Here is a 27,787-nt window from a genome sequence, read left to right as displayed (position 1 = left end):
TACTTTCTTATGGTTGTATTCTATGATGTCTCACCAATCACTTCTGGAATGCTAAGGTCTAATGATGTTCCATTTTCCGAGATATTCTTCAATCTTTCTGGAGTCCATATGCACTCGTGAAACGTCTGGTGATGGCAGCCATTTTGAATGGGACAAGAGATGACCTCAAGCTGTGACGTCGCGTGTATGCAATTGCAAATTGCTTGTCGAGCGCGCGAGGGCGCGAGTTGCAAATGCGACGGCTGTTTCCTGTGCCGTAGATCCTGAATAGAGATCGGTGCACGTGGCCCCCTGACGATAAATGCATGGTACAGGAAACAGCCGTCGCATTTGCAACTCGCGCCCTCGCGCGCTCGACAAGCAATTTGCATACACGCGACGTCACAGCTTGAGGTCATCTCTTGTCCCATTCAAAATGGCTGCCATCACCAGACGTTTCACGAGTGCATATAAGGTTTATCGCAAATACAAACCGCAAAGGATCATGGGGCTGCAATCGGAGCAACAGCGCCATCACACGGCGGTGGGAAAACGTACACACGGCATGCACGGCATTGCACGGTGCGGTGTGTACGATATTTCTTGGCTGCCCATTTTTCTGACGTATTGTGTTCGATGGGAGGTGATTATTGTGCTGTTCTGGGTTGCAATAATGACTGTTGTTATCCACAAAGGTATGATCTTTGTTATACATAAATTAAAGTTGTTTTGTTGTACAGAAAAAAAATGTTCTCACGACAAAAAGTAGGATAGCGTGCAGTTAAGTTCTGACCCGACGCGATCGCGATGTGCCGACGACCGGCACGCGACCGGGGAAACACGGGACACTCTGCACTGTCATGACTGTGTCGGCCAGTGCATTTAGAGTTTCTGTGCCCCTCAAAAGCTCCATTTTATGACTCTTTTCTTATCGGAAAAATATGTGGCTTTTATAATGGTTTAATTGTTACTTCTGTCAGCGAACGATGTGTGACTTTTACAGACAATTTCATGATTGTTTATTTATAATAAATTATATTCTGTTCACAAAAATGTAAAAAAAATATATACATGTACACATGTATATATTTGTCCTAGTCAGCTAGTAGGCCTAGCTAGCTAGCCTACTCCATTGTTTTACTCATACAAATAATTGCGAAGTCTTATGTGGTTTATTTTTTCTCCGTCATTAAACAATAAATATCTCTATCTTACGTTTCCCCTTCTCTTGATAGATGTCATCAAAGAGCATGTAAACACACTCGGATTCCACTCATGCAGGCATAAGAAACTCTTCCCTCTCTGGACTCAACTGACCCAACGGCAGGATTTCAAAGTAAAATCATCGACTACAGTCTGCAGCAACCACTTCAAATACGGCCAGCCATATCCTGATGAACTTCACCCATCTTTATTTTTGAGAGGATACGACCTTCCTGAGACACTGAAAAGAGCACCGGTGAAGAGTCGAGCATTGGATCTCACTACACCACTGCCGGCCATCTGAGAAAATCAAAACTTTGCTGTACCTTTTCTTAAGTTTTTATTTATTTTGTTCATTCTTACTCAAGGTTTGTATGCAAAATAAACCAAATTATAAATGGCATTAACCTACATGTACATGAACGGTCTTCACTTATGATAATGATAATAGAAATTATATCAATTGTAAAAGGTTTTGCAGGTTCATAAAAATAAGAGACATGTTTTATTAAAAATAATGTATATAAAATTTGGAACAAAGTTGCACACAATAAGGATGTAGAAAATGCAAATTGAAATGATCAAGTCATGTTTTATAAAAGTACATGAACATTGTTTAAAAATGCAATTATGACCTGCGTCTCTTGACGAGAATTGAATGAATAGTAAAAAAAACCCTGGAAAATTGAAAATAAAACTGGCAAATGCAAGCCTACTCGAGTGTCATAACAAGAGTTGTATGAACAGTTGTCAAATATCAAGGAATGCGCCTACGTCCCTCAAATAAAAAAAGCCGAGTCTCAAAACAACAGTTGGAATAAATAGGTGAAAGTAATTGGCAAATATGAGCCGTGTTTCTTAATTAAAAAGCTGGCAATATTTGAGCAGATTCTCGTAAAAAGAGTTGGATAAAGTTTAAAAACTTGGCAAATATGACCTGTGTTTCTTAAATAACCGGTAGCCCCAATATTGGCACAAATTTACTTGGACGAATACAAGAAAACCTGTTTAACATAAAAAAAACAATTTATAAAATACACAACAGTTATTTACATACATGTACACATGTAACTAGGTAGGCATGTTGGCTTAGAAATTTTGGCGATCGTGAAGCTACGGGCCCGCGACCTGTATTAGGGAACAAAATCCACTTTTAAATTATTTGACCTACCAGTACCAAACAAGTTTGCGATATTAAAAACATTCAGGTATGTCATAGATAAAGGGCAGGGTTTTTAATTTTTTAGGGAATTTTTTTTGGGGGGGGGGGGATGAAGATGATAACGACAAAACGCAACACGAAAATAAAGATGCCGATCGCTGCGCGATGTACCGTGAATGGCAAGGCGCACTGAATCGCACTGCACCACTGTAAACCGCGCAGGAAAATCATCATTTCTACTCCGAGAAACTGTTCAAAAATTACACAAAAGTGTCATTATATTGAGAGAAGTCTGCTCTAGGTTGACAAGGTCATTTTGAGTAGTAAAAAAACACTCTTGACTCTAATTTTATCGAAACCAAACGGGCCCTACACTACACGATCGCTGAAAGTTTTCGTGTGTGATCGCAGCCATCATTTTGTGTTGGTTGCGCGATGCGCGCTTCAACATCCGGGACTGCAAAATAGTTGTGCTCCGTTTTGCATCCCATGATGCTTTGCAACAGGGCGCCCTCTGTTGGTAGAACGCTATTTGCGATAAACCTTATGGACTCCAGAAAGATTGAAGAATATCTCGGAAAATGGAACATCATTAGACCTTAGCATTCCAGAAGTGATTGGTGAGACATCATAGAATACAACCATAAGAAAGTAAGAAACTGAGAATGTAAGAAACTGCCCTGAATTTTATGAAAACTTCGTCCCCAGTAGCGCGCGGTACCACGGTGTGTGGCCTTAGGTTCAGCGCAGCATACCGACGGCCACACTAGTGGGGCTATAGCTGGACATGCTGGAGTTACCCAGCCCTGAGTTTTATCATTGGGTTGTCTATTAGGGCTGGAGCTAGTTTTTCTCGTAAACGATAGTATAGGCAAAAAAAATTTGGAAAATGTTCAATTTTGTCCCCGTTACACACTAATTGCAACTGCAACTCACCCCAAACTTGCCTGGAATAACCATTACACAGGTCCTTGAAGTAAAAAAAACGATCCACGATGAAGATTCAGCCTACAATTGCAGTGAAAACAGGAGGAATAACCGCTAACCTGACAACCTTGCTGGCATGGCCAGGACCGCAATTGGTTTGTGCACCAAAAAAAATTGTGTACAATGAATGGCGGTTGATTATCAGGCACAGAGCGCTGTCAACTACTCGTTTTTGCCGGCTGCGCTGGCTGTTGGCGCATGACGTCACGCGGAAGCGTAACACCCAATGACTGTTTCATGCACAATCGGTTGCGGTTCCAGTACCAAAGCTGTGATGCGAGTGGTAAACCTCATATTAGTGCATGAAACAGTCATCGGGTATTACGCTTCCGCGTGACGTCATGCGCCAACAGCCAGCGCAGCCGACAAAAACGAGTAGTTGACAGCGCTCTGTGCCTGATAATCAACCGCCATTCATTGTACACAATTTTTTTTGGTGCACAAACCAATTGCGGTCCTGGCCATACAGTAGTCAATACCCGTCACCTGGACACAGTTTCATTTAATCACCATTACGCCAGAACCCTAAGTTTAAGGAATTCCCCTGTTCATGCTTTTCCTCGTATATGGAGTAATCTCCCAATCCACGTTAAGGACTCATTGATACTTGATTCATTTCAGTGTTTTAATCGTGCATTATGTGCTCATTTTATTGATGGTTAAATGCCTGTAATGTTTTGTCTACTTGTTGCTTTTGATCTAAATTGTGTTTTGGATATTGGATGAGCGGGGAGGTTTGGCCGAGTCGGGATTCGGGCCCGGGACCTCTGTATTGCTGTTCCAGAGCTGGAACGGTAGTCCAGGGGTCTCGGGTTCGGGTCCTGGTTCGGTCAGATTTCTTTGCTCAACTAATATTCATTTCAAATTTTTCCAGTCAGTTTTCTTTCCTTCATGAATCATTTAATTTTTTTTTTTTCGTATAGAGTTCTCTTATTAACTTTTGGTTTGTTTGTTTGTTTGTTTGTTTGTTGGGGTGTTGGGCTGTTTGTCGTTTGTTTGTTTTTTGTTAATATGTTTTGTGTGTGTGTGTGTGTGTGTGTTACGTTTGTACATGTATTAGACTGTTCGTATAATCGTAACTTTGCTTGTCTGTTTGCATGTGTACGGTATCTGTTATGTTTTTTTCTGTATGGTTTTATCTGATTGTTCTCGTCTTTGTTAAGATGTTTTTTCAACTCGTTTGTATGTTTCATTGCTTACTTGTTTATCACTTATTGTGTTTCTTACTGAATTATTTTATTTATGCTACTGTTTTATTTTCATTTAAATTCATTTACATATTTAGCAGATATTTATTTACCCATTTTTTATTCATATATATTACCCTCCATTATTAAAGCATTTTTAATTTCCAGATATATTTTTAACTTCTCATATTACTTGTATATAATAGATTTATTTTAAAGTTATTTTATGTTACCAACCTAGGATTGGATGAACAGGCTTTTGAGTCACAGTGTTTTCACTTTTGTTCATCCTGGCCATCTTAGATTGGATTGTCTTTACTCTGCTTGTTGAACTCCCTCCCACTTCCACTCTTCCCCAATCCGCTCCCCTTCTACATGTATACATTCCTCATCCCCACCCCCAATTCTTCCCCATCTCATTCTTACCTACTGTACCTATACACATCTATTCTTTTTGATTGGTATTTGTTACACAATTTATCTTTCATCTTGACTGTCCTTGATGTATGACATTTCTTACATTGTATGTACATGTACATGTTTGTATTTTGAATGTTTTGGCCGAATAAATAATAATAATAATAATAATGCCAGCAAGGTTGTCAGGTTAGCGGTTATTCCTCCTGTTTTCACTGCAATTGTAGGCTGAATCTTCATCGTGGATCGTTTTTTACTTCAAGGACCTGTGTAATGGTTATTCCAGGCAAGTTTGGGGTGAGTTGCAGTTGCAATTAGTGTGTAACGGGGACAAAATTGAACATTTTCCAAAATTTTTTGCCTATACTATCGTTTACGAGAAAAACTAGCTCCAGCCCTAATAGACAACCCGATGATAAAACTCAGGGCTGGGTAACTCCAGCTATAGTACTAGTACTTTTAGTAGTAGCTCTACTGAGTGGAGCGTTGAATTACAGGTACCCCTCCATACAAACGCTCCACCGATTTGCCATACTTTGGTGACGGCGTCACAGTAGCATAGTCACAAACCCACGCGAGGACAAAAAGACCCCCCAAAAAACGGTAAAGAGAATACAAATGAGAGAGACAGTTACCCTGGATTGATCTACACATTCATGACATTCCATCAGACCCTTTACATTGTTCCCAAACAGCGAACATTTTGAAGAAAAACAGCAAAATAGTCTGAAAACTTACAGCTCAATGTGTTCGCCGTAAGGCTCAATCGTTGCACCGGTTTGCCGAATGAGGGCGTCTGACGTGACGTCACTGTCGTTGCTCGATCGAAGAAAAACAAGTTGCGCTTTATCAACGACTGTTTCGTGTAATAATACGTGCTCCGATCCGCGCCGTACGACAGTATGGGCTTTGAACACACGCAAGGTGGAGACGGCTGAAGCGTACACGTTCTAAATTAAAAACAAATTAAATGACGACAGATACCCACATGAAACTTGTATCAAAGAACTACTAATTCCTTCCTCCATGCTAATACTGACAAATGAAAATCCCATTGTTATTAAAATACGTTTCAGCTGTCTCCACCTTGCATGTGTTCAAAGCCCATACTGTCGTACGGCGCGGATCGGAGCACGTATTATCACACGAAACAGTCGTTGATAAAGCGCGACTTGTTTTTCTTCGATCGAGCAACGACGGTGACGTCACGTCAGACGCCCTCATTCGGCAAACTGGTGCAAGGATTGAGCCTCACGGCGAACACATTGAGCTGTAAGTTTTCAGACTATTTTGCTGTTTTTCTTCAAAATGTTCGCTGTTTGGGAACAATGTAAGGGGTCTGATGGAATGTCATGAATGTGTAGATCAATCCAGGGTAACTGTCTCTTTCATTTGTATTCTCTTTACCGGTTTTTTGGGGGTCTTTTTGTCCTCGCGTGGGTTTGTGACTATGCTACTGTGACGCCGTCACCAAAGTATGCCAAATCGGTGGAGCGTTTGTATGGAGGGGTACCTGTAATTCAACTCCACTCAGTAGAGCTAATAGTATAGTATTTACTAAGAAAACACTTAAAATGTTCAGACCGGTTTCATACTCGGAGTCAGACATAGGGTTTGTGCGCAGGGTGACATAGGCCCTACTGACAAGTGATGGCCAGATAATATGGGAATCTTTCCAATACTTCAATAAAACAGACAATATTTTCGGCGATCGTGTAGTGTAGTAGGGCCCCTGTTTTGTTTCGATAAAATTAGAATCAAGATTTTGTTTTATTTCTAAAAAATGACCTTTTCAGGCTAAAGGCAAAGCAGACTTCTCTCATCAATGTAATGACACCTTTTTTGGTAATTTTTGAACAGTTTTTTAAGGGCAATGCCTTTGTTTTGGTAGGATTTGCATTCTGAGTGAAGTAGTGAACCTTATTGTTACTCAATTAACCCTAACTGTGCCAGATGCAACACGGTGCATCAGGTGGAAAAGTCTAATGCACTTGGTGTATTCAGCTGTAACACCAGTGCATAAATGGCCAGTACTGAACAAATGAGAGCTAATCCCATTGAACAATGCCACAGGTGTAGCCTGCTTCATTTGGTGACCACAGACTCTGAGGCAGTGTGGCCTTGAGACTTTTGACCTGATGGATCTTGCTGCACAGGGCAGGCTTGTCACTTAGACAAGTGTTGCATGTTGCTGCTTTTGACAGGGGTTCTAGCCAAAATATCCTGGAGGGTGAGGCTCTCTAAGATTGCTGCTAGGTATAAGGTCTATTAAACACAAGCTGCTGCCAATCTTTCTAGTGATTTCTCATTCAGAAAAGAGGCGATGATTTAATATTTATATTCAATCAAAATTTTAATTAATCTGGAAAAAGAGCAACAATGCATGTCATTAAATCATTGTTTGTTTATTTCTCATGCTGTGAACTGATGACAAAAGGGCTCAACATCCGCTATGGACATTTCTGAGCAAGCTGTCGGCACGATGGATGACATCAGATCAGCCCACGGTGTGCTCGCTGAACAAGGCATGGGAAACCTTCTAGAAGAGTGGTTCATGGAAACGCTACAGCACACACTCCAGAGAAAATACGTCCCTCAGTTCTGGTCGCACTTTACACCCCATCACATACCCCTAGAAACATCATCTCTGTCTGTGGATAACCCACTTGTTCCTGCCATCAGTGCTCTGTCCGCAAATGTGGTACCATTCATCAATAGTGCGAGAACACTCGATGAATTGTCCGCTGAGATACGCTCGCCGATAAACTGTACTCAGCTTGTCGAGAGAGTCCAGACAATGCTGAAAGCTATGCTCTTTGACCAGACTCCGAAATGCTTCCAAAGTGTAGTGAACGATTTCTACAGTCAAGCTTTTAGAGCTTTTCATGGTGAGAAGAGGTCAGGGGGTGACGTGAGCATGAGAAGTCAAGGTGACGATGGCGAAACGGAAGACACTGCAGAAGAAGAAGATGATGACATCAGGTGTTCCGCATGCCAACAATCCAAGGAGGCGTGTCACTGCAAGGATGTGCTTCAACAGTTTCATCAAATCAATTCCAAATTGTAAGTTATTCCAGTGCCCATGGTCCAGTGGTTAGGGTGTTTGATACATGTACGATTCAGGGTTCGAACCCTGCCTGGAATATGGTGTTTGTGCCCTTAGGCAAGATACTTTACTTCAGTTGCCTCTTGCCACCCAGGAGTACGACTGGGTACCTGTGAGGGTAGAGGACCGAATGTGCGCTGATATCGGCTGCCACATGGTCTCGTTGCTTGAGTTCAATAGTTCACACTGGGTTCAATAGTCCAAATTTACAATAAAGTTCTGTGCTGTCAATTCAGACAGTTGAGCCTTATTGTCAATTTGGACTATTGACCTTTATTCAGAGATGAAACTTTTCCGATTTTAATCGGAAAACCGACTTTTTGAATTTTCCAACGAAATTTCCGATTTTTTTACAGTGTGTCCCAGTGTGTCCCAAAATTTGATTTTCTGATGATTTTTTCACAAAATGTCATTTTATTTCAATCATAATTTCGAAGAAAGTCGATGGAAATGGCGTGCTAAAATCATCGCGAACGTAGTTTTAATCTCTTTCACCAGTCGTTATTGGAGAGTTTCAACGGTAGAAACACAGGGCATAACACTGATCGGAGCCTTCTCCGGCTGGACAAAAGGTTAAACATTGACAGGCGACATGGAAAAATCACTGTGTCGCACGTGCGTGCGAATATGCAATGGTACCAGCGTGCGTACGTACCGCACCACCGTACCGTCCGCTAGCACATGGCCGGCCGGGACGGGTAGCCTTGTGAAGGATCCTGTGGATAAAATCATTATGTTGTGCGATTTTCGGAGGTTTCAGATTCAGTTGTACAAAATGCAATGCTTTAAAAATCATGATGAATATCTCGAGGATAGCGAAGAGAGCATTAGCGAAACATTTCACTGGCATTTGTTGGAAGAGAAAGACGGTAATGCCTGATTTTTTTCCCATGCATGAATGCAAGTGGTTGAATCATGGACATGATTGAAGCACCATGAACGGTGCCCTTGTCTTTCGGACTTTTCCCTCGACTTTCTCAAGTAAGAAGTGAACTTCTTTATTGATGACTCCATTACTCTAACCGTAATTCAGGCATTTTATGCAATGAAATCGCGGCTCCGAAATCGCTGACCATTTTTTTTTTCATCGTAAAATTTTGTTTGAATAAAAAATAAAGCAGGAGTTGGTGTCCGGAAATTGGGCATGAAGTGTATTGTACATGCATGTATATGTGTGTAATGGCAGCGCGGCCCAGACTTCGGACACGTATTTTTGTTCGGCCTTTTTTCCGATTTTTTTGCCACATGCCAGTTTCATCTCTGTTTATTGTCTATTCGGACTATCCAACCTTCAGACTAACGAACTTTCGGACCAACGAACCTTCAGACTTTCGAACCTTCAGACTAACGAGCCTTCGGACTAACAAACCTTTTGACTATTGAACCTTCGGACTATTGAACCTTCGGACTAATGAACCTTCGGACTAATACAAACCTTTGGACTATTGAACCTTTGGACTATTGAACCTTCAGACTAACAAACCTTCAGACCAACAAACCTTCGGACTATTGAACCTTCGGACTAATACAAACCTTCGGACTATTGAACCTTCGGACTATTGAACCTTCGGACTATTGAACCTTCGGACTATTGAACCTTCGGACTATTGAACCTTCGGACTAATACAAACCTTCCGACTATTGAACCTGAGGACTATTGAACCTGAGGACTAACGAACCTTCGGACTAACAACCTTCAAACTATCGAACCTTCGGACAATCTAGCGGTCACTGTATTCACAATATTTTGTTTACAGACACTGTTTAGGCCTGTTGGAGCGAGTTTGTGCAGAGCCCGTAACGTCCCTGATCCATGCCAAGATCAAGCATCATGTGGACAACAAGTGCAGGGGAGAGTTTGAGACTTCTTACATTGTTACATTAGAAAGGGTGAGAATTACTGTGATTGGTTTGTCACTTCATACATATTCATTAGCCAAGCACACCTCTGTCATTGGTCAATGTTCTAATATGTTATAGGGGAGTAAAAGTGCATGTACATGTAGCTGTGCTGGCACGTGGGACACAAGTACTGTTGCTCAACTGGTCGGTAGTACTTCAAGATAAGCCCATAGACTCCTAACTACATGTATATGTGTGATGTTCAGGTATGATTAAGTATTGACCCTCCTATGCAGACATTCATTCTGTGCCAAGTTGTCCTTTCAGTCAAAATCAGTCAAGTGACAGTTTTAAGGATTCACTGGCTGTGACTGTTTGCAAAAAAATTGTATCTAACTTGGTACAGCTATGCTGTGCTTACTACTTGCCTGTTTTTGTCTGTTGACTGAATTTGACTAGTCACAGTGCTTGCTTGAAATACGATCTCACTGTTGGTGACTAGCCTGTGTAAAAGGCATGGCAGGGGAAGAGGATTGATTTTTTTTTGACTGTCTGTGACTGTTCAGATAGCAGGAGGGTTAATTTAACCCTCCTGATATCCAAGCAGTCACAGATAGTCAAAATTCACTTCCACTTCCCCTGCTATACTTTTAACAAAGGCTAGTCACCAACAGTCGTTCACATGTCAAGCAAGCACTGTGACTAGTCAAACTGGGCCGACAGACAAAGCAGGCACGTTGTGGTCACAGCTGTTTTATCACTCACCCGGAGTCAGAGCATAGTTGTATCAAGTTACTTAATCAGTCCAAGGCAGTCAATCCTGCTTTGTGTGGGCTGGGAATTCTTAAGGGTTGAAAACAGTCACTTGATTCTTTTTGACTGCAAGGACAATTTGGCACGGAATAGGCCTATATGTTTGCATAGGAGGGTTAATGAATGCTAAACAAGTGAGTGCATCTGTATTACATGTATGATGCAGATTGATGCTCTATTATATACTGTATACTGTCAACGAACATCATATCTCAAGTATCAACAACATCTTGGAGATGACATTTGCCATTTAAAACCAGGACAGACATCAGCCTTGCCAGTGTAAGGAAGGAACCATAAGGTTGCCTGCCCCGCAGCCAAACATGTACTGTGTAGTCAAAACTGACTGAATGTATGTACTGTACTAGCCCCATAAATGTGGCCAATTTACTGGACTACCTCCGTAAATTAAGGCCACACTTCCACCATGCACAAAAACATGTCGAACTTTGTCAAATTTTGATATTCACATTTAGGCTTAGGATGTAGTTTATTTTTGCTTTAGAAGCGTACTCACCCTCTTAATAGGCTAATCAGAAAGGGCTGCCTTTTTCAGATGTCTATTTTTCACGAAATTTCCAGATTCGTTTGCACACGTTTGCGTATCAAAATTTCAACATGAAATTTCACGAAAATTAGACATCTGAAAAAGGAAGCACTTTCTGATTAGCCTATAAAGAGGGTGAGTATGTTTCTAAAGCAAAAATGAACTACAAACTAAGCCTAAATGCAAAAATCAAAATTTGGCAAAGTTCGACATGTGTTTGTACATGGTGGAAGTGTGGCCTTTATTTACGGAGGTAGTCCACTAAATTGGCCACATTTATGGGGCTAGTACTGTACATGTAGTTCAGGGTTCTCCCCAGGATTTTTTCAAAACTGTGGGGGAAGTTTTGTTGTGATTCACCAACCTGCGAAGCCACGGCGTGTAAAAATTTTGAACTTTAGAGGCCCTCTGGTGCATTTTAGAGCAAATCTGGGGAGTCTTTAAGGAAGATTTGTCCTTAAAATTTAGAGGAGATCTTGTGATATTTTTTGTAATTAAAGAAAAAAAAAAAAAAACATTTTTAACTTTAAAAAAAAATCAGCATTTCAAAACCTGTGTTAAAACTTCCTGAACTAGAAAGTATGGATTATATTTACAAGCAAGTTTCAAATTAAGAAATTAAGGTGAAGAAAAAAAATCGCTTTTGCTTCCGATTACATGCCTTTCAAAATAGTTTCGGAAGGTTGAAAAAATTATTTCGCCAATTTTTTGGGCTGCTGATTGAATCATGGAGAAATAAAAACACATGATTGAATGGAGCATATTGAACAAGGAATCATGTAGTTTTGTGCCAGGATTATTTTCCTTTGTACCACGAAAATTATCAAGACTGACCATCAAAAGTGATTAAAACTTGCCTCACCTAATTAAAAATATATTTGAGGTGGTTGATTCCACTATATGCTTAACTTCGGCCGACATCATCATCATGTACATGTGTATGCACGCACGAGGCAGTAGTCACTGGTTCCGGTCCTTCATCATAGCATTGATACTACGCGAAGGGAACCAGTGTACCATGCTGTATGCGCTAATATATAGCTGGGTCCTGGCGGTAGACGCGAAAGACCCGTCATCGTGTGCATTTTGATCACACATGCATCAGAAATATGGGATTTTTGTCAAGATTTTGCATGTCAAGATGAAATAATGGCGTATGAAACGATTATGTTGTGCATTTTAATGGCTTGTATAATAATTATATTGTGCGTATCGGGGGCTGAAAAATGTGATCGGCATTTTTGTCGGCGTATCGGGCCGCAATTCCAGCGTATCGGGCCGATACGCACGTTTGTACGTGGGGAGAACCCTGTTAAGTTATACAAGAGCTCATGAAAATGTATTGAGAAACTTTGAACGTTAAATTGTGTTGTTTGTACCTGCAGTGGTTGTCTAGCAAGGTTGTGAGATGGTTGAATCTCGTTTTCTGTGGAGAGGAATCGCAGCGGACCATCGGCGGCAGCACGCAGCAGACACTGCGCCAGTGGAAGGACAGACTGCAGTATCTCCTGTACCAAACCTACGCAAACCTTCGCATTCAAGAACTTTTCAACATCATCGTTGAGTTCCCAGACTCCCTCTCCGCTCTGGAGGATCTGCAGAAGTGCTTGGAGAAGACAGACCTGAGAAGGCACCTGGTTCAGTCACTGCGCAGCTCCTTGGAGACACGCTTACTGCACCCAGGTAACAACAGCATTCTGAATCTAAGGCTACTGGCGAATACTGGAAGGCAAAGAAAGTACTGCTACGCAAAACAGAATTTTTAAATCCCAGTTTTTGTCTTTTATTTTAAAGGGAATGTACAAATTTGCTTTTGCTGCAATTTGGAGGATTAGTCTGTTATAGCAAATATTGTTAAAATGACTTTTTTCACGTTTTGGGCTTGTAGATTCTGGAAAAACCAAGAAAACCAATCATGTTCTTGCAGTCTTGTTCCCTGACCCCACTTAAGATGAAACGGAGCAATTTATAGGCTTTGGGGGTCAGAGAATCAGTCTAGCAGACTTGTACCCCTTCACATGTGTGTAATCAATTGCAAAGAAAATGCGGAATAACTAATTATGAAAATTCGGAGCAGTTTTTGAAAAAAGCCAGTTTTCTCCAACGCTGGTCAGCCGACCAGCGTTGGAAAAATACCATTTTTCTTCAAAATGGCAGCACACCAGGAGCCACGATTTTACAGGATGCTTTAGACTGTCATTCCCTAACAATCCAGTAAGGTATTTCGTGATAATTTGATAATTTCGTTTTGTGATGTTTGCAAATGTTATATCTTCTCTTTAAGGAGTAAATACTGACGATATCCTGACTCAATACATCTCGTCTATCCGAGCTCTGAGAGTGTTGGATCCATCAGGTATCATACTGGAGCTGGTATGCCAACCTGTCAGGAAATATCTCCGGTGAGTTTATAGTACCCAGTAAGTAGTATACAAATAAATCACGGTTTGATGGTTGATAGTCAATATTACCTCCCCAAGGTATTGGAAGATGACGAACTAGTTCCTGCGTGTGCACAAAGTAAGCAACAATGAAAGATGGTTTAAAAAAACGGGTGGTCGTCGGCACACTTAAAAGTGTGACATGGGATTGAAGAATGAAGCAGGATAATAATATCAAGTTGTTTGTCCTCTTTTCTTCACCCAATTGTTGAGGTTTGTGCTCACCAAGAATTTAAGACTTTCCAGGCAAATTTTACAAGATATAGATGCTCAGAATGTTATTGGGTACCATGGACAGAAAGTCTGTTAATATTTTTAGAAAGTTGTTATTACAATAATTGCATTTATCAAATGTTGTGCCTTTTCATTCTTATCCCTACAGCATTGTTACTTGTAAAACCAAGACAATCTACTGTATATTTAAGACATCACAGGGCATTATGCTCAGAATATTACATACGTGTCAGAGAAAGAAATTTGTCACAACATCTCTGACCACGTTATTGTCTTATAGACCTAAAATATTGTTATTATTTTGGCTGTTGCCAATCCTAAATGGGCTATGTAATAATATGAATATAAATGAGATGACATTTGGGTAAATTCATGCACATGATAATAATTGTCGTCATTTATTGCAAAAATTCTGTACCCTTATCCACTAGGCCCTTTTTGCTAGGAACCATCCTCAATCCTCCAAAATCCTCAAAAATGTTGCACTTACATACTAGATCAATTGAAGGATACCCAGTGCCTCAATCCTTCAAAATCATCAGACAGTTCTGTCTCTGCAAATGCATTCATCCTCAATCCTCCAAAATCTTCCTCTTCTTCAAGCACCATTCATCCTCAATCCTCCAAAACCGCCATGATGATTGGGAGGATTGAGGGGGGTTAGGGTTAAGGCCTCAGGAATGTGTAGGAAAAAAATGAACAAAATATCTTGCTTTGCTGTACCCTCCAGTGTCTCTCCCCACCCCCCCCCCCCCCCCCCCACCCCCTGAAATCCCAAGTTGGCAGTCAGTTGTACCCCATTAGTGTGGAAATGCCCACTTATGAGACTCATAAAATCTTTGTTTTCTCAAAATGTATAGTTTGTAGTTATAATTACCAACCTGTGCTGAAACTTTTAACAGTTTATTTGCAAAAGTTGCAAATGATCTTATATACCTTTGACCCTTACACCCTAGGCATTTTTGCTAGGATGTACATGTAACCTCAATCCTGCAAAATCCTCCAACTGCCTCCATGTAAAAATTGCATACAGCGTCAATCCTGCAAAATTCTCCATTATTTCTTGAATGTGGTCCTTGGAGGGGTGACCACTACCTCAATCCTGCATAATCCTCTAGCAATCACTGTCAATATGTTGAGGCAGAGCCAGTGACATCCTGGAGCAGTGCGGAGGATTTCAATCATAATCCAGGCCTATATTTATGCACAGCTGAGCATAAACAACACAAGGTCCGGCCTAAGACCTTGACACAGTGCATCCTCCAAAATCAGCCACATGTTTTTGCCATGTAGCCACAATCCTTCAAAATCCTACATTCTGCAAAGAGGGATTTGGAGGATTTGGAAAAGGTTAGGGTTAAAGGTGTATTAAAGCAGTTCATCATAATAATAATAGTACCTGGACTTATAGAGCGCCAAATTGCCAAAGGATACAAGGCGCTTATTATTACCCTGCTCATTGGGCCAATGAAACATTCCAAATACCATCTCAGCTCCCAGGGGAGTATACAGCTGGATGCTGCCATTTCGGCACAAAGCAGCTAAAATCAATCACAATAACCATCTCTGCCCTCACAGGTACCTATTTACTCCTGGGTGGAGAGAAGCGATCAGTGACAAAGTGCCTTGCCCAAGGGCACATGCACCGTAGCCACAGACTGGACTCGAACCCACAACCTACGGAATTACCCGCAGACTGCGAAATCAATGCTCCAGACCACGAGTTCATGGTGCTAAAATACACCATACACCCTGTTTTCTCAGGACCCGAGAAGACACTGTACGGTGCATTGTATCCAGCCTGACAGATGACAGCAACAAAGAACTAGCTGAAGAACTGATCAAAGCTGAACCAGTGACTATGGATGAGAGTTACTGCAGTGAGCAGGAAGATGAAGACCATCAGGATTGGCAACCTGATCCCATAGATGCTGACCCAGGTAGGGACAGTCCAACATCACTATAGGGTCATTCCGTGTCAAATCAACACGCTTTTGGACCCGACCCTCACAGATTGAAACGATATTTGGTGTGATGATTGGCCTATATGAGAAACCCCCAGAACTGAATTTTTTTGTAAATTGACTCGTTAGTTTTTGAGATACGGGTCAACGAACTTTTGACTAATTAGCATGACCTCCGAACTTTAAATACTTGTATCTCCAAAACTATAGCGCCTACAAAGCCAAGTTGTACATCATATTAAAGTTCTTTGAATGGCCTCCATTTCATAAAATAAAACCAAAATCGTAGCATGAAGTGCAGAGAAAATGCGTAACAAAATGACCTTTGACCTCGAATTACGAAAAACAATATGCTTCAAATTTTTAAATTTTTTTTCAAATGTTAGTTAATGATGTCAGCAACAATCTTAAAAAAAAATTGGGATGGGCGCTCTTAAAGTTTTTAGGTTATGATTTTTTGAAGAAAGCCTGTCCATGAAAAAGTATGCATAATATTAAATGTACATGTATGTATGTACATGTACATGTACATGTATACTTGTACTGTGTACATATGTACATGTGCACATTTTACTTGTGCATCATGTTTGCCCTGTACAACCATATAGTCTCAACTCATATATATTAAGGGCAGAACAAAATTACTTATAAAAAATATGTTATACCGGTCTACGTTACTTTCATTTTTCGCTCAACCAAAGTCTGTGTTGCAGTGTTCATCTCCTCGGCAGAGATCTTGTATACGCGTCCTGTTTCAGTTAACGGTTCCACTGCTGTTAGTACATCCTTGCCATGAATTACAAGTGTGTCTGGTCGATAGGGGAACTTGAAAGATGGAGATGGCCCATGGGGATGAAGGAAACTCAGTTCCACTTCTTGGGATGCTGGAAGGATCTCCTGAACACATGCTAGCCACCAGTAACAGTCATACATCACCTTAACATACCCCTTGATATCTGCAAAATCAATACATGCAGTTTGTCCATGGACTTGGAGACAAACTGGTTCCTCCCTTGAGTCTGAGGAGGAGGAAAAATCATGCACCTTAATTTTGTCTTTAGACATTGGACAAAAACAGTGCAGCTTTTGTGTTCCTGGAATGGTACGTGCAATTTGGAATCTTTGCCTGAGAATATCCGCTTCATTCTTGTATTGCTCTGTTGTTGCAAAAGCGAAGTCAGTACTCTTTCTCTGAGAAGTAGCAAATTCATACAGCTGCCAAGGGGTCATAATCTGCTGATCCAAAGGTCGCTGGAGACTAGCTCTTGCTGCAAGGCGTTTAACAGTTTAACACTTGAAACCAAAATTCATACAGTGGATGATTTTTTGGATTCCTTCATGGCTACTCTCCGCAAGTTACTACATCATGACTTTATTGCCAAACAGCAGAGTCACTTTCTCCAGCACACCAAAGACAACATGGAACCAAGCGAAATCTTGGTCATTGCAGATTTTGCAGAAAATTACAGTTTTGTAGTTCAGGATGCTGCCCAGTCATTCCACTGGAACAATCTACAGGCTACAATTCACCCCTAGGTGTGCTACTTCCAACAAGAAGGCAAACTTGATGAGCACCTAAGCTTTGTCGTCATCTCAGACTGTAATACCCATGATACTGTGGCAGTGCATCTGTTCCAGAAATTGCTCCTTCAATTTCTCACTAATAAAATTGGAAGTTTCAAGAAGATATTGTACTTCTCAGATGGTTGTGCTGCTCAGTACAAGAACCTCAAGAATTTCATCAACTTGTGCCATCACGAAGAGGATTTTGGTGTACCAGCAGATCGGCATTTTTTTGCAATCTCCCACGGGAAAGGCCCATCTGATGGAATTGGAGGAACTGTTAAACGCCTTGCAGCAAGAGCTAGTCTCCAGCGACCTTTGGATCAGCAGATTATGACCCCATGGCAGCTGTATGAATTTGCTACTTCTCAGTCAGTATTGACTTCGCTTTTGCAACAACAGAGCAATACAAGAATGAAGCGGATATTCTCAGGCAAAGATTCCAAATTGCACGTACCATTCCAGGAACACAAAAGCTGCACTGTTTTTGTCTGATGTCTAAAGACAAACTTAAGGTGCATGATTTTTCCTCCTCCTCAGACTCAAGGGAGGAACCAGTTTGTCTCCAAGTCCATGGACAAACTGCATGTATTGATTTTGCAGATATCAAGGGGTATGTTAAGGTGATGTATGACTGTTACTGGTGGCTAGCATGTGTTCAGGAGATCCTTCCAGCATCCCAAGAAGTGGAACTGAGTTTCCTTCATCCCCATGGGCCATCTCCATCTTTCAAGTTCCCCTATCGACCAGACACACTTGTAATTCATGGCAAGGATGTACTAACAGCAGTGGAACCGTTAACTGAAACAGGACGCGTATACAAGATCTCCGCCGAGGAGATGAACACTGCAACACAGACTTTGGTTGAGCGAAAAATGAAAGTAACATAGACCGGTATAACATATTTTTTATAAGTAATTTTGTTCTGCCCTTAATATATATGAGTTGAGACTATATGGTTGTAAAGGGCAAACATGATGCACAAGTAAAATGTGCACATGAACATATGTACACAGTACAAGTATACATGTACATGTACATACATACATGTACATTTAATATTATGCATACTTTTTCATGGACAGGCTTTCTTCAAAAAATCATAACCTAAAAACTTCAAGAGCGCCCATCCCAATTTTTTTTTAAGATTGTTGCTGACATCATTAACTAACATTTGAAAAAAAATTAAAAAATTTGAAGCATATTGTTTTTCGTGATTCGAGGTCAAAGGTCATTTTGTTACGCATTTTCTCTGCACTTCATGCTACGATTTTGGTTTTATTTTATGAAATGGAGGCCATTCAAAGAACTTTAATATGATGTACAACTTGGCTTTGTAGGCGCTATAGTTTTGGAGATACAAGTATTTAAAGTTCGGAGGTCATGCTAATTAGTCAAAAGTTCGTTGACCCGTATCTCAAAAACTAACGAGTCAATTTACAAAAAAATTCAGTTCTGGGGGTTTCTCATATAGGCCAATCATCACACCAAATATCGTTTCAATCTGTGAGGGTCGGGTCCAAAAGCGTGTTGATTTGACACGGAATGACCCTATAATGAAACACACAATGGGATTGCAGTATCTGTCTTTCACTGTCTGAAAATTAGGCTTGGACTATATTTCAGTACTGCCGTTTAGCCCTAACTCCCCAGGCCTTTTTGCTAGGATGTAGCCTCAATCCTGCAAAATCCTCCAGTTGGCCTCCTGGAAAAATAGCATAGCCTGAATCCTGCGAATTCCTCCATTATTTCTTGAATATGGTCAGTGGAGGGGTGACCTCTGCCTGAATCTTGCAAAATCCTGCGGCAGTGACTGTCAATATGTTGAGGCTTGGCCAGTGACATCCTGGAGCAGTGCGGAGGATTTCAAGCATGTCAAGCATAATTTAGGCCTATATTTATGCATGGCTGAGCAAAAACAACACAAGGTCCGGCCCAAGACGTGCATCCTACGAAATCAGTAACGCACTTTTGCAATGTAACCTCAATCTTCCAAATTCCTCCACTTTGGCAAAGAGGATTTTGAAGGATTCAGGGCGGTTAGGGTCAGTGACAATATCTTTTTATACCGAGCAATCGGTATGAAATTTCATGACCGTGGTTTTTCCTCTTAGATGTGGCTAGAAATGTGCAAACACTTAACAAAAGTTGACAGAAACAACTTGACCAAATATGAACTACATGGGTGATTTTTGTAGTCATAGATCTGTATAATGTTTTATTGGCCCAGTGAACAGGGGTAAGTACCCCCTCAACGGTAAGAAAGATAGAGTTTGGGGAGACCACTGGGAGAGACAATCGTACACATTGCCGTTGACGCTGATGCTAAGATGCTACGGCTTTGTGCACATTCAGAATAAAACAGGTCGAGCATATTTCGTGCTACACGTGCACAAACACGCAGTCGTGCTTTACTATACTCTCGAGGACAATGCTTTGTGTTTCCCTTTGTCCGTGTAATATTACACTCTCCTGTAGACTAATACACAAATTTACTACAGAGGACCGTTTCCAACAACAGTCCCAACTCCCGAGAACTGAAAGAATCTGTTGTTCTCCCTTTGTGTGTCGGTCCTCGGGGGTTAAGTAGAACACGTACCAGTATGCTCACATGGTGTGTCTCGTCCACGGGGCTTTCAAACATGATAAAAATACACTCTTTTGTTGGCGCACGGAACCCATATTGTTGGATATGTGCACTTTTATAAAACGCATAATTATCATCAACAATGCACTTGATAATTTGCACATTACCATGTTTGTAGCTCGGACTTCCAAGAGTCGCCGCTCGTCGGACATCATCAGCATGCTGGTCAACATCTACGGCAGCCGCGAGTTGTTTGTCAACGAGTACCGGGGCCTGCTGGCCGACCGCATCCTGACGGGGTTCAACTACGACACGGCGCGGGAACTGCGCTACCTGGAGCTGCTCAAGCTGTGCTTCGGAGAGTCGCAACTCCACCACTGCGAGGTGATACTGAAGGACGTAGCCGACTCGCGCCGGTGCAATGCTCACATCAACTCACTCAAAAAGGACGAGGAACCGGAGGCGAAAGACGCCACTAAAGTAAGAATAAAAATGTGGTGCTTACACTGTATAGCGCCAAAAAACCCAAAGTCTCCAGTTTGCCCAAGTGCTTAACCTTACCCCATTTGGCTCTTTTACTTGAAAGTATCCTGAATCCGCCAAAATCCATCAAGTTTTCCATGCAAAAAAAATGTTGGTGGCCAGTGAGTCCATCAGAATCCACCAGTTGGGCGGGAGTAAATCTATAGGGATCCTGAATCCGCCAAAGTCCCCCAACAGCTCAATATAGAGGTATCCTGAATCCATCAAAATCCTGCAGTTCCGCTAGGCTTACAATCCTGAATCCATCATAATCCCCCAGTTTGTGCAATATGGAGGTATCCTGAATCCGCTGAAATCCCCGAAACAGGGGTGTGGATTTTGATTGATTCAGGTACCTTAGGGTTAAACAACCCCTGTTCTGCAGTCTGTGAGACCAGTTTCTTACAGCACAATCTGGTCTCTGCCTGGGAGGAGAGAGACAATTGTAGAAAAGTGTCTTGCCTAAGAACGCAACTACCATGTTGCCATCTATATTGGTTACATGTACATGGTATTCATTTTCTAAATATAGCGTATTCAACATATTTCCAATTAAAGGCAGGCATAACTAGTGTTGTGAATTGATGTGGAAATCCCTTCTTTATGTATTTCTTTATCATGACAGTTGACTTTTTAAACCATTATTAAGGGAATAAATGTGTGCTCCGGAGGTTTTTATCGCTCTGTTTAAGACCGCTTAGAGTCTGGGTGCTGATAATTACCCGAGCCGGAGGCGAGGGTAATCATCAGCACCCAGACTCTAAGCGGTCATAAACAGAGTGATAAATACCGACCGAGCACATATTTATTCCCAATCATAAATACCTTTTCGGTAAAAAAAAATCAAATAATTCGTTCAAAAAATCCCGATTTTGTTCAACAAGTTAACTTCATGCTTTTTGAAACATTCCTCTAGCAAAATAATGGAGTGTTCAGCTGGCGAGTAAGATGTAAACAACCCTTTGTGGAGAATGACGCGCGCGTAGCATGTTCTGCGCGATGTCGCGCAGAACGCACCTGGGGCGTTGCGTTTTTAATTTAGAACTATAAAATTCTGACTCGCTGGTAGTGTTGCGCATGCCTACGTGAGGATTGTGAACGTTCAACCAATGAAATGGTAAGAGGCACTGGATTTCATAGGAGTCCACATTTTATGTGACACTGGAAAGTGTTTAAGACCAGCCAGCCATGTCTTTATCATCCGTTTAAGACCGGCCACGTGACGGGCTCTTGACCAATAAGAATAGCTTAACTGTCTGAGGTATTTATGAATCATAAATTAAAGACAGTTTACCAATTCCCATTGGTCAAAAGCCTGTCACTAGGCTGGTCTTAAACGGATGATGAAGACATGGCTAGCTGGTCTTAAACATTTTTCCAGTGCCACATGAAATTTGGACTCCTATGAAATCCAGTGCCTTTTACTGTTTTATTGGTTGAACGTTCACAGTCCTCACATAGGCATGGGCAATACTACCAGTGAGTCAGTATTTCATAGTCCTAAATTCACAACGCATTCACCACAGCTGCATCCGCGGGTCATCGCGTAGGATGCGCATTCCTATCTCCATAAAAGGAGTTGTTTATGTCTTACTTGCGAACTGGACACTCCATTATATAGCTAGAAGGGTGTTTTGAAAAAAACAGAAAGTAACATTTGGGTGGCATGGGTGGCTTGTGCGTAAAGCGCTCGCCTCTCACCAAGGTGACCACGGTTCAAATCCTGGCCGCGGGTCGCATGTGAGTAGAGTTGTGCGTTGGTTCTCTCCTGTGCCACGAGGGTTTTTCTCCGGGCCCTCCGGTTTTCCTCCCTCCGGAAAAATCAAACACTTTCGATCTCAGGCTGTGCTCTGTGGTCATATATGGGTCGATGTGGCCGGCAGCCATAGGCGCCTTTACGTGCCAGCGGGCCGACCACGTTGTAGCCGCGTCCTTTGCAATTCAGCATCCCAGCTGCCAATAAGGATGATTAGCCTCCCAAATTATTATTATAAAAAAAAAAAAAAAAAAAAACATTGTTGAACCATGGCCAAGTTCGGGCAAGGACCATTAGTCGACTAATGGTTGATTTGTGACGTACCTTACGCCTGCGCACTAATAGCAACGTGCGAACGTCTCTAGTCAAACGCTGGTCAAAATGTCATCGCAAAACTTCTGGATCCTGGCTCTCTGCTAGCGTTATGAATGCGCGCGGCTATTGGTTACCAGCGAAGCAACCAACCCCAGTAGGCTGGTTGCAAATAGTCGACTAGCGTAGTCAACCATCGTCGACTAGACAGAGTTCGGGCAAACGTTAGTTAACCATTGGTCAACTATAGTCCTTGCGCGAACTTGGCCAAAATCGTTGGATATTTTTTACTTTTGGACCAAAAATTTTGATTTTTTGACCGAAAAGGTACTTATGAATGGGAATAAATATGTGCTTGGTCAGTATTAAACATTTTGTTTCATACTGGTTGGAGTCTATACCCCTCAGCTTTGCCTCGGGTAATTGTCAGCATTCCAGACTCCAACCAGTCTCAAACATATAGTGTTTAACACCTCCCAAGCACACATTTATTCCATTAATTTTAAATTGTTCTGTTTCACTTTCCTGTAACTGGCTAGCAAACAAACATGCAACATTAACTACAAATTTGTTGTACACTTCATGAAATTTGAAAGAGAGAGGTGGATTTTTCTTGCTGTTAGAAAGTTTACGTTCAAGATATAAATAATCTAATTTATCAGAGCAAATTTACATATGGCAAATTGATGCCATTATCAATCTTTCACTACAGTACTAGACTCCATGACTACATTCATATATTATTGGCGGCAAAAACAATACAATTATGACAAGTGATTCTTATTTACATGTTTAGTACTTTGGTGCTGCTCCAATAAGCAGATGATATTCTTATATTTTTTGGTCAGGATTTTGAGTTCAACTCGATGATTCTGTCAGCTCAGTTCTGGCCCAACCTGAAAGAAGAGAAACTCAAAATTCCAGAGGAGATTGAGAAAGCCATGGAGGAGTACACAAAGTCCTACGAGGTACGAGGTATAGGGCTCTCTCACAACCTTTGTAGTAGGCAAAGATCGCATAGTGCTGCACGCAGTGTGTAGTAGACAAGCCGCCTAAGTTGTGACGGTCGGCAAAAACTGAGCCAACACCCAGTGCTGGGTTAGCAAGGCTATGACAACCATGCATGGCAAAAGTAATGACCATTATGCCATTTGATAAAGAATTTGGGGTTGTTTTAGGTGAAAATAAGCCCTACTTTCTTGGTTGGTTCTTGGTTGGATCTTCTCCTAAATACTCCGCATGGGAGTTTTAACAGGAGGCCAGAAACACCGGGGCAAACCCGTTCTCTTAGCGATAAGTGTCACTGGGTTCTTTTACGTGCATTGCATTACACAACACACGGGACCTACGGCTTTACGTCCCATCCGAAGGACGAAGCAATAATGGTTAAGTACCTTGCGTAAGGGCACAAGTGTCCACCCGGCGGGCTTGAACCCATGCCACTGTTGCCTCTGAAACACTAGAGCATGAGTCCAGTGCTCTTAACCGCTAGGCCATGACACTCCACGTCTAGTTTACAATGCATGACATGGTTGCTAACCAAATGCTTGCCTACTGCAATGGTGGAAGATCACGGGAAAACCAGATAGTCACATGGTTTCAAAGGGCAGGCATGGTATTTTCAGACTTTAGTCTGAAATCAGACTTTTTGAATCAGAATTACCTCATATACACTGTGTTGCATATAAATTACCTCAAATACATGTACACTGCGTTGCATAACTGCCTCATATACACTGCGATGCATTTGAATTACCTCATATACACTGCTTTGCATATTTACCTCTGCGTTGCGCTTGCGTGTAGGGCCAGTCCGCGCACCTAGCATCTGAGCTGATTAGAACCGCTCAGTCTCATGTCTGGCAGTAAAGCTTGCATACTCAAAAAGGTTATACATGTACTGCAGTTGTTTAATTTATTTCTTGAATAGTGAGTTAAAAACCTGTATCTTTTAAACTTTATATTGGCACGCTATAACAAAACAATTGTTGACTGCTGTGATGTGGGATATGTCGTTTTTAACCCCTTCGGGACACGGGGCACAGCACCCTCGGCTTGGCCTCCAGTACATGTATGCCCCTCACGTGTTGAAAAAAACATCCCACTTCACAGCAGTCAACAACTGTTATTGTTGTATCGTGTGTTTGGATACTGTAATTGCCTTGGTTTAGGACGGCCACGTGTCTGTATAATAAACATGCATGTCACACACTGAGGGTAATATCGCACTGCGTTCATTGAGAGCGTTGCGCTCGTGTGTGGAACCTGGCCTGCCGGTGCGCTAGCTTTGCGCAATGAGAACTGCAATATCAGACGCTCAGTCTCGTGTCTGGCAGGACATCACAACCTTCAGCTATCAGAGGTGACATCACAGTGATTTAGTTTATTTCTCAGACAGTAAATTACAACCATTGATCTTTTTGAGTTATTGGCACGATATAATAAAACAATTGTTGACTGCTGGGATGTGAGATATGCCGTTTTTAATCCATTCGGGGTACATAGCAGCCTCCAACCTCTTCCCCAGGGTGTCGAGCAGTACGCGCCCACCACTACCTGCTCTCTCACCCTGGTATTGGATCATTTGCATATTGCAAGATTTTTGCACACGTATGCAAATGAGGAACAGTCTGGTGCCTGGATATGCGTTACACATTAGCGTTTGTTTTTGTATGCGGTGTCTGGGGTAAAAACAGAGTCAATTCGTAGCAGCGCGAGCATGGCGTGAGTTACGAAAACACGATTTTTGAAATCAAACTGTTACGATCTTATCGAGACAACATGCAGTATCATATTTCATATTAATATGAGCAAATTGGAAAGGAAATTTGTATTTTCGAGAAGGCGTGGACGAATGATCGCGAAAACACGTACTGCACGTTGTGAATATATAGCACCAAGTACACGATAAAAACCCATTACTAGCCAATTGCGGTATCCAATCAGGATACAGGAAGAAAGTTTCCTATCCAGGGTTTACTATTGGAAACGTGGTTGGAAATAAAGTAAGCACTGGGGACGAGGTTGAGCAGCCTCGGCTTCACCTCGGGTGCTACATGTATGTGCCCCTCGGGTGTTAAAAACGTCATGTGCCACATCACAGCCGTCAACAATTATTAAATACTTTAGTGCAATAATTAAAATAAACTTGTTTGAACTAGCAGCTCAGAAGAGTCTGCTTCTGACAGACCACATCACAAATGCAACATCGTTTGTGTTCTTTATCTAAAGGATTTGAAGGGTATGCGTACTCTGAACTGGAAGACCAATCTAGGATTGGTCAATTTGGAACTGGAGCTGAAAGATCGCAAGCTCAGCTTATCAGTGTCACCGATACATGCTACCATCATCATGCACTTCCAGAACAAAGGTACGTGTATGTCCAAACAATTGCCTTGGGAAAAACGGCATGCACAAAATTCCCTCAATTCCTGGCTGTGGAAAAGTCACCCTTTCATTTCTGGTTATAAAAAGGATTCCTCAAAAGCGCCCTAGGCACTGTAGCTTGCAAGCCTGAAGAAACCTGTGGAGAGAAGACAACGAGAAGAAATCGTAGTTTAAGAGGTGGGAGAATGCGCCGTTTGGCAAGGCATTTTTTGTCACTCATTGTTTCTCTCCAACCATGAGTAAATGGGTATCTGTGATGAGGGCAGAGATGGTTATTGTGATTGATTTTAGCTGCTTTGCGCCAAAACGGCTGCATCGGGCTGTATACTCCCCAGGGAGCTGAGATGGTCTTTGGAATGTTTCATTGGCCCAATGATCAGGGGTAATAATAAGGTAAAGCGCTTTGATCTTTTGCACTATGGGCTCCGTGTGCCAACAAAGAGGGCGCCCTTTTACCTAGCAACGACGTCCCATGGGCGGGACACATACATTTCGCTGGTTGACGCGTGCGCGCCGTTCCTTGTGTGTGATGCACGTACACCGGGGGATTTGTACTATGTACACGCAGTGGCCGCGCATCGCGGGCAAGATGGCGTCGTTCCGTCACCTCCAACTGTACTTTCTTTGCCGGTGAGGGTACTTGTGAACGGAGCGGATATAAGAACCTGTTAAATTTATTATTATTAAAATGATGTTGTAGGGAAACCCACAGAATCAGGCAGGGACTGAAAACCCAATCCACATATTGGCCCAGGCGGGATTGAACCCGGGTCATAGTGATGGAAGGCAAGGAAAGTACCGCTACGCCAACCTGACTCCCCAATATTATAATGTAATTTAAATATATATTGGCATTGCCAGTTCTTTAAAACTGCTTAAGATCTTTTGCAATTACCCGGAAAAGTACCTTCCAATTTTAATGACAGAAGCCTTGCTCAAAGTGAAGATAGGACTAGTGAAATTATTCATCTTGAAATGGTTTGGAAGCAAACTCACATTGAAGGTGGTTTCAAAATAGGATGTCTACGTGCACAGTTTTTTTTACGTGTGTAAGCAAGGGAATTTAGTTATGAGACCAAGGTCGTCTTAAAATGTATATTGTTATATCGTGTGCTTGGATACTGTAATTACCTTGGTTTAGGGCAGTCTGGACAATAAAAAGGCATGTCACACACTGAGGGTGATATCGCACTGTACTGCGTTCACTGCGCGCATTGCGCGCGTGTGTGGAAACTGCCAATGTGCTATAGCTTAGTGCACAAAGAACGTCAAATGCTCCGTCGCATGTCCGGCATTTTTGAAAAGATTTCTCAACTTTTTGGTATTGAATCAAATCATTCTTTTATATAAAAAGTAGATTTCATTTTCTTCTTTGAAATCAGTGTTTTTGGAGGATAAAGAAAAAACGGAAATAAAATCAGAGAACCATTTGGTTGATAGTCTGGTTACCAACAGCCATAGATCAGTGTTGTAGTCGAGTACTTTTTTCGAATACCGAGTACTGCTGAGTACTTAGGTTGCGTACTTAAGTACGAGAGCGAGTACAAGTACAAGTTCAGATCTCCGAGCACGAGTATTGTACTTCCGAGTACGAGTACGGCAAATGGTTCATTGTGCGTAAAAGGCCCAGGCCCAGTCAGACCGATATACAGACCCACTCACCGCTAGCTGTGAAATGTGTTTGTCCTGACGTGCACAGAGGAAAATCAGGAAACTTCAATTTCTCTACAAGCCAATCAACCATTTCAAACTGAAAGTATCGATACAATAAGGCTGTG

At 41.8% G+C, this 27,787-nt stretch overlaps 2 protein-coding genes across 3 annotated transcripts in view; both read left to right on the top strand.

Moving 5' to 3' along the window:
- Window positions 1–27,787, top strand: part of LOC119720376 (anaphase-promoting complex subunit 2-like) — a 32,227-nt gene that overhangs the window by 2,101 nt on the left and 2,339 nt on the right. Inside the window, exons 1-9 of one of the 2 annotated variants that reach the window (XM_038190036.1) lie at window positions 6,189–6,207; window positions 7,373–7,998; window positions 9,799–9,931; window positions 12,629–12,926; window positions 13,528–13,645; window positions 15,683–15,858; window positions 20,211–20,512; window positions 23,471–23,590; window positions 25,854–25,992. In XM_038190036.1, the coding sequence (XP_038045964.1) occupies window positions 7,388–7,998; window positions 9,799–9,931; window positions 12,629–12,926; window positions 13,528–13,645; window positions 15,683–15,858; window positions 20,211–20,512; window positions 23,471–23,590; window positions 25,854–25,992 (1,897 nt within the window). In that variant the 5' untranslated portion in view covers window positions 6,189–6,207; window positions 7,373–7,387. Of the gene's footprint in view, window positions 1–6,188; window positions 6,208–7,372; window positions 7,999–9,798; window positions 9,932–12,628; window positions 12,927–13,527; window positions 13,646–15,682; window positions 15,859–20,210; window positions 20,513–23,470; window positions 23,591–25,853; window positions 25,993–27,787 lie in introns of those variants that run through there. The other variant, XM_038190035.1, reaches the window with a different exon arrangement.
- Window positions 451–2,071, top strand: LOC119720377. Its single transcript, XM_038190037.1, has 2 exons — window positions 451–674; window positions 1,215–2,071. Exons 1-2 carry the CDS (start codon window positions 485–487, stop codon window positions 1,484–1,486), a joined length of 462 nt encoding a protein of 153 aa, XP_038045965.1. The 5' UTR covers window positions 451–484; the 3' UTR covers window positions 1,487–2,071.

Source organism: Patiria miniata, unplaced genomic scaffold, assembly GCF_015706575.1.
Source record: "Patiria miniata isolate m_02_andy unplaced genomic scaffold, ASM1570657v1 HiC_scaffold_9, whole genome shotgun sequence".
Classification (NCBI taxonomy): domain Eukaryota; kingdom Metazoa; phylum Echinodermata; class Asteroidea; order Valvatida; family Asterinidae; genus Patiria; species Patiria miniata.
This window is presented reverse-complemented; position numbering and strand designations above follow the sequence as displayed.

Bases quoted from the DNA above. Each gene is read 5' to 3' on its own strand.
- LOC119720377 (XM_038190037.1), top strand. From the start codon at position 485: ATGGGGCTGCAATCGGAGCAACAGCGCCATCACACGGCGGTGGGAAAA. The intron at 675-1,214 runs GTATGATCTTTG...TTCTCTTGATAG, and splicing joins GACTGTTGTTATCCACAAAG to ATGTCATCAAAGAGCATGTA.